Source organism: Antennarius striatus, chromosome 22 (assembly GCF_040054535.1).
Source record: "Antennarius striatus isolate MH-2024 chromosome 22, ASM4005453v1, whole genome shotgun sequence".
In the NCBI taxonomy this organism is placed as follows: domain Eukaryota; kingdom Metazoa; phylum Chordata; class Actinopteri; order Lophiiformes; family Antennariidae; genus Antennarius; species Antennarius striatus.
In genome coordinates this window covers 375,001-382,500 of record NC_090797.1, presented here as the reverse complement: position 1 = coordinate 382,500, position 7,500 = coordinate 375,001, and the positions used below count along the sequence as shown (strand labels likewise).

General features: G+C 55.3%; 1 protein-coding gene across 1 annotated transcript in view; it reads left to right on the top strand.

Moving 5' to 3' along the window:
• The first annotated feature begins 6,992 nt into the window (after nt 1-6,992).
• Nucleotides 6,993-7,500, top strand: part of pthlha (parathyroid hormone-like hormone a) — a 5,604-nt gene continuing 5,096 nt past the window's right edge. The window contains 2 exon segments of the mRNA XM_068307142.1: nt 6,993-7,169; nt 7,338-7,452. Of these exon segments, the coding sequence (XP_068163243.1) occupies nt 7,346-7,452 (107 nt within the window). The 5' untranslated portion in view covers nt 6,993-7,169; nt 7,338-7,345.

Sequence of the window (7,500 nt, the reverse complement as noted above, 5' to 3'; positions counted from 1 at the left end):
CGCCACATGCCCCCCCCCTCAGGCTGCCAGAAGAATTAGCCTCAGGCTACGATTAGCACAAGCTAATGTGAAGATAAGCTGCCCAGGAAAACGTGCTGAATGCTAGCTGTTAGCGAATGTCCCTTTTGTCGGTGGGGGTCAGTGGGGGTCAATGGGGGTCAGTGGGGGTCAACGGGCATCGGTGGGGGTCGTGGGGGTTGTAGGGGTCAGTGGGGGTCAATAGGGTTGTGGGGATCAACGGGGTCGGTGGGAGTTAGTGAGGGTCGTGGGGGTTAGTGGGGGTGCTGGGGGTCAGTGGGGGTCAACGGGGGTTGGTGGGGGTCAGTGGGGGTCGCGTGGGTCGTGGGGGTTGTAGGGGTCAGTGGGTGTCAATGGGGTCGTGGGGGGCAACGGGGGTCGGGGGGGGTCAGTAGGGGTCATGAGGGTTAATGGGGATCAGTGGGGGTCAGTGGGGGTCGGTGGGGGTCGGTGGGGGTCGGTGGAGGTGTGATCTTCTGCTAGCTGGCTGTGAGGACCCAGTCCCCCCCCCCGGCGGCCTGTGGGGGCCTCTCACTCAGGGCTCTGACAGCTTAATGGGGGGGTGGGCAGAGCCCTAATGAGGGAACACGCCACAACGCTGCTGCCAACAGGCTGGCGGCGCACCGCCGCCGGGGCGCGACCGGGTCGCGGTGCAGCTGCCAGCCGGCTGGGCGTGTGTGTGTGGTTAGTGTGGGCGGTCTGGAGGGGGGGCGGTCTGGACGGGGGGGGCAAAGCCTGCACTCGTTCATCCAGACCTGCTCGACCCGACCAGCTGATCACGCCGCCGCGTGTAGCTGCTGTAAGCACGTGTTAGCAGGTGTTAGCCGCAGTTAGCAGATGTTAGCAGGTGTTAGCAGTTGGTAGCAAGCATTAGCAGGGGTTAGCAGGTGTAAGCAGGTGTTAGCACACGCTAGCTGGCTCTGCTACAAACAATACTTGTTTTTGTGTTGTGTTGTAAATCCTGCCCTCCCATTGGCTGATGCAAACCTGAACCCTGACCACATTCCTGTGTTCTGCCCCAGCATGACACAGAAACAATAGGCTCCGCCCACCTCTGGACCCCTGATTGGACCATTTTTACTAATAATTGAGAACTGATCAGAGTCGATATAGATCATCTGTACCCCCCCAGATGGTATTAGCTCCACTCTCAGGAATGTGTGCGCAGCAGGCCGACGCCCACTCTGCTGCTGCAGGCCGACGCCCACTCTGCTGGTCACGGCTGGCGTCACATGATCAGACGCTAATCAGGGACATTCTGGAGGACAGGCGACGCTAATCTGAGGATGATTCAGGAAAATGAGAAACAGGAGGGGGTGTGATGGGTGGCGGGGGGGCGGAGCCAACACTCTGAAGAAGATCTGGGTCAGCAGGCTGAATTCCCACAGTGATGACAGGGCGGCCGTCAGCGTCCAATCACAGCCCAGCGGCTGTTTGCCACATGGATGACATCACACAGATTTATTTAGCGGCGTGGAATCCCGCCTCCTGGTGTGGCCCCGCCCACCTCTTTACCCACACTCCTCTGCTCTGTGTTGGTTGGCAGGCGCTGCCACAGCTTGTGGCCGTGCCTGAGGTTTGGGGGCGAGAGCCGCGTCTGTGTGGCCCCCCAGCTGGCAGCAGCCAGAGAGTGGGGGCCCCGCTAGGGGGGGCAGACAAGCCCCAGGCTGGAAAACACCGACCCGCACAAACAAGTACCCCAAAGCCCCCCGAGAGAAAGTCCCGACCCGCTACTGACGCCACAGCCTCAAGCTCGTTTCCACGGCAACGGATCAAAAAACCCAACAAGACGATAAATCAGACGTGAACGTCACCAACGACCGCCAAACAGGAAGTCCTCAAACGCCTCACAGGCCCCATCAGCTGATCAGCTGAAAGTAACCAATCAGAAGAGACTGGACTGTTTCACTGTGTGAACCTGGACTGTTTCAGGTGTGAACCTGGACTGTTTCACTGTGTGAACCTGGACTGTTTCACTGTGTGAACCTGGACTATTTCACTGTGTGAACCTGGACTGTTTCAGGTGTGAACCTGGACTGTTTCACTGTGTGAACCTGGACTGTTTCACTGTGTGAACCTGGACTGTTTCACTGTGTGAACCTGGACTGTTTCACTGTGTGAACCTGGACTGTTTCAGGTGTGAACCTGGACTGTTTCAGGTGTGAACCTGGACTGTTTCACTGCGTGAACCTGGACTGTTTCAGGTGTGAACCTGGACTGTTTCACTGCGTGAACCTGGACTGTTTCAGGTGTGAACCTGGACTGTTTCACTGCGTGAACCTGGACTGTTTCACTGTGTGAACCTGGACTGTTTCAGGTGTGAACCTGGACTGTTTCAGGTGTGAACCTGGACTGTTTCAGGTGTGAACCTGGACTGTTTCACTGCGTGAACCTGGACTGTTTCAGGTGTGAACCTGGACTGTTTCACTGCGTGAACCTGGACTGTTTCAGGTGTGAACCTGGACTGTTTCACTGCGTGAACCTGGACTGTTTCAGGTGTGAACCTGGACTGTTTCACTGTGTGAACCTGGACTGTTTCACTGTGTGAACCTGGACTGTTTCACTGTGTGAACCTGGACTGTTTCACTGTGTGAACCTGGACTGTTTCACTGTGTGAACCTGGACTGTTTCACTGCGTGAACCTGGACTGTTTCACTGTGTGAACCTGGACTGTTTCACTGTGTGAACCTGGACTGTTTCACTGTGTGAACCTGGACTGTTTCACTGTGTGAACCTGGACTGTTTCAGGTGTGAACCTGGACTGTTTCACTGTGTGAACCTGGACTGTTTCACTGTGTGAACCTGGACTGTTTCACTGTGTGAACCTGGACTGTTTCACTGTGTGAACCTGGACTGTTTCAGGTGTGAACCTGGACTGTTTCACTGTGTGAACCTGGACTGTTTCACTGTGTGAACCTGGACTGTTTCACTGTGTGAACCTGGACTGTTTCACTGCGTGAACCTGGACTGTTTCACTGTGGACTCTGACAGGATGACCCTGAATGCATCGTGTCCTGTGGGTCAGTGGTGGTTCCTCTTCTTGGGATCAGTGGCTCCGCCCCCGTGGGTCAGTGGCTCCGCCCCCGTGGGTCAGTGGCTCCGCCCCCGTGGGTCCTGGCGGTCCAGGAATAGAAGCCTGTGTGGAACTGTAGCCACGTTGGCGTTGTGTGTGTTTGGGTCGACCTGGAGGAGGTTCACCGGGGGGGGCTCCTGCGTCATCCTCCAGTGGAACCCTGAGTGGAGGAACCCAAACCACAGCGGGGGGGGCTCCATGGGTCTGGCTGTGGTGCCGCCCCCCCATGACACTCAGCTCACGGTATTTTGACTCGTCTGCCCCCAGTCCAGCCCCCCCACATCACGGGTCACCCTGAGACCAGCTGATGGCTGTGCCCCCCCCATGTCAAGAGGAAGCACCCTTGCTTCAAGTCAGGAAGTGGACCTGGGGAGCAGGAAGTGGACCTGGGGAGCAGGAAGTGGACCTGGGGAGCAGGAAGTGGACCTGGGGAGCAGGAAGTGGACCTGGGAGGGTTTTCCTGGCTGTTTCCTGGAGCGCTCCAGCTCCGCTCCGACCCGTTCCACACATGTCAGTCGGTTCCTGGACGTCCTCCAGACCTGGAACTCTGCAGCCGACCCCCCCGGTGCTGCAGACCCCCCCGGCGCTGCAGTGGAAGAACCAGCGCTGGAATTTCCGGAGTGAAGATGAGTCAACGTCTGGAACACCTTCACTGGAGCAGATCAGCCCAGAAGAACCGCTCAGAACGGTCTGGAGACACCAGGGCCGGCCCGGAGGATTCTGGTCTGTTCTGGTCTGTACTGGTCTCTATTGGTTGTGGTCTGGTCTGGTCTGTGCTGGTTCTGTTCTGGTTCTGGTCTCTTTTGGTCTGTTTTGGTTCTGGTTGTCTTTCTGGTCTGTTCTTGTTCTGTTCTGTTCTGTTCTGGTTCTGGTTCTGGTCTAGTTCTTGTCTATTCTAGTCTGTCCTGGTTCTGTTCTGGTTCTGGTCCTGCCGGTGACGACGGCCGATGGACTTCCCTCATGTTTTCACGTTTCTCAGGGGTGATGAAGGGACTCCAGGTAAAGGTGAAGGCCCCGCCCCCGTGACCCGGGTCTCATGAGGTTCACCTCACATGACCTCAGTCTGCAGGGCTAGCTTAGCATGTTGCTGCTAGCACGCTAGCTCCTGTTAGCCGCTAGCGGCTCCTGTGTGGTCTCACGGCGTCCTGGTCCCACCTTGATCCAGATTGTGTCAGACGTTTCATCTCCCACAATCCTTCAGTTCCTGCCTTTAGGGCCGGAACCCGAGTCTGGCGCTAATGAAGTTCTCCCGGAGCGACGGCGCTTCAAACACGCTAATGAAGGAAGACAGTCGTGTGTGCAGGAACACGCGCGTGTGTGTGTGACGGCTCACATGTGGCCTGTTTTACAGCCGCGTCTTCATAAAACGCCTGTAAATGGAAACAGCTAGCCGGCGGCGGCGGCGGGGGCGGAGCCGGCTTCACTTCATCTCGTTAGCCACGTTGCTAAGTTTAGCTCCAGCTGACATCAGCCGACATCCCATCAGGACACACGCAGGAATTCAGCCGTGACTCGGGTTTCGTAACGCGCCAGAAGAATGTGTTCTTTGTTCAGCCGCGGCGATGACATAACCAACAGAACCCGACGGAACCCGACAGAACCCGACAAAACCCAACGGAACCCGACAGAACCCGACGGAACCCAACGGAACCCAACGGAACCCGACAGAACCCGACGGAACCCGACGAAACCGACTGGGTCCACAGACGAACCGTCACACCAGAACCACAACACAAAAGGATCAATGCCATCAGGAGGAACTGGTGTGACATCATTGCTGCAGTTGTGACATCATAGTTAGAGGGGTGACATCATGGATAGAGTGATGACATCATCAATCTGTTTAACCAGTGGCTCTGGCGCTGTGGATTCTGTGTTTTGCTCTGACTCCGGTCTGCAGCAGGACGACGTCACTGGTGGAGCAGAGTCCATCCAGGAGGCGGAGCCTCCTGCACTGAAGGTATAACAACATGAAGGCCACGCCCACTGAAGTGTAAAAGGACCAATGAGAAGTCCAGGAGAGTCAAAACAAGCACAGCACACAGCTGTGACACGCCCACATGTGATGAGGTAAGGATGTGGTGACAGGGGCGGGGCCATCACGGCTGCTGATGACAGCACTGTGATGTCATCGGCCCTTATTTATAAGGAGGCTCAGACCTCCACAGTGAGCAGAGAGGAGTGACTCCAGCAGAGAAGAAGAACGCACAGGAACAGGAAGTGTTCAGGAGGCGTGATCCAGGTGAGTCTCACCTGTTGGCCCACCCACTCCCGGGGTGTCGCCGTTTCTGTCGTTTGTCTTCTGAACGAGAAAACCTGGATTGATTCTCGTCCAGGACCTGTTTACACCGGTTTAGACCTGTTTACACCGGTTTAGACCTGTTTACACCGGTTTAGACCTGTTTACACCGGTTTAGACCTGTTTACACCGGTTTAGACCTGTTTACACCGGTTTAGACCTGTTTACACCGGTTTTAGACCTGTTTACACCGGTTTAGACCTGTTTACACCCGCTTTGATCCGGTTCAGTTTTGGGACCTTTTTTCTCAGGAATTTCCCTCCATCTTTTAGGTTTTTCTTTATCTTTCTTCTGATTTCTGTATTTTCTCTCTTCTTTTCATGTTTACTCAAAACATCTTGTTTCTAAATTCTGAACAGACCAGTTGGTTTGTTTGTTTGTTTGTTTGTTTGTTTGTTTGTTTGTTTGTAGTCAGTAATTGTTTATAGCAGTAACTGTAAACACACAAATCCATATTTCTTCTGCTCTGATGAATTCAGACCTTAGTTCCTCGGTGAACATTGTTTCTAGTAATAATCTAATAATCAATAATCTAATAATCAATAATCTAATCATCTAATCATCTAATCCTTGTCTATTGATCTGTCTTTGTTAATAAAGTTGTCAGAGACGGCGTGTGGAGGCGGGGCTTGTGGACTTTCCCGTGTTGCAGCTGGTCATACATGTGGTTCTTATTTGTTTTTGATGGGCTCAGTTCCCCCGGGCCCCCCCCAGAACCCCTGATCGCTTGAAGCCCCGCCCATTCAGCTACATGCCTCAGCAACACGCTAACACGCTACTGGGGGGTGAAACACGGGGAACATTTTCCTCTGATGTTCCTGTCAGACGCTCAGCCTGGTGGGGGGGGGGGCTGTGGGGGGGCAGCGGGGCGGGGGACGAGGTGAAGCTAATCAGTTAGCAACACTTCTGTCTAGCAAACAGGGACTTTCCTCAGCAGACTGGTGACATTTATATGCCTTTAGGGCTAATATTAGCACGTCTGAAGTGCTAATAATAGCATGTTTGTAGCACTAACAATAGTATGTCTGAATGCTAATATTAACATATCTACATTGCTAACCTTAGCAATGAGAGCATCACGTGCTAATGTTAGCACTGCGCACATGCTAAGGTTAGCAATGTAGACAAAGAGCTTTGTCTTTGTCTACATTGCTAACCCTAGCATGTGCGCAGTGCTAACATTAGCACGTGATGCTCTCGTTGAGGGACTGTGGAATCCTCCATTTGTGTTTCTCTACTTTGCTAATGCTAACCTAGCATTTCTACTAGTGTTAGCCTCGATACGGCTCATAAGCTAATGTTTACCGTTTGGAACGTTTGTTTGTTAGCTGAGGGCGTAAACAAACGTGCGTTAGCTGCGTTAGCTGCGAGGGGGCGTGTCTGTCGGCGGTCCCGCCCCCTGTCCTGCTGCTGCTCTGGAGGGTTTTGGCGCTGCGGGGCCTCCGTACCGGAGCCCGGCGCTGCTCGGGTGCCACCTTCTGCTGCTTCTCCTCTCCGGTCGGGGTGAGGCCCCTCCCCCGGCCCCTCCCCCGGCCCCTCCCCTCCCGTCGCCTCTGACCTCCTCTCGGCGTGCGGCGCCTCCCGTCAGTCCTGCAGCAGCGGGAGCAGCAGCAGCTCCTCCTCACCTTTCACCCGGCACGCGGCGCCTCCTTCACGCCGGTCGGGGGAGCCGTTCCCACGCTGGGGTGTGTGCTTCCTGGGGGGGTCACCTGGACTGTGTTTGTGGAAACTCTGAGCAGCGCTGCTTCTTTGTGGGGGGGTCCGCTTCTGCTGAGGACAGTAAGTTTCCCGAGGCGTCCTGCGGCGGCGGCGTCTGCACTCTGCTGACTGTGTGTGTGTGTGTGTGTGTGTGTGTGTGTGTGTGTGTGTGTGTGTGTGTGTGTGTGTGTGTGTGTGTGTGTGTGTGTGTGTGTGTGTGTGTGTGTGTGTGTGTGTGTGTGTGTGCAGGTTCCTTCATGATGTTCTGGTCCAGGACGGTTCTGCGTCGCTGGAGCCTGGCGTTGTTCCTGCTCTGCTCGCCGGCGCCGCATCAGGGGCGTCCCCTTGACGGCCCGACCCGAACGTGAGTTGGTTTCCTTTGAGTCGCAGCGACCCCCCCCCCCACAACCCC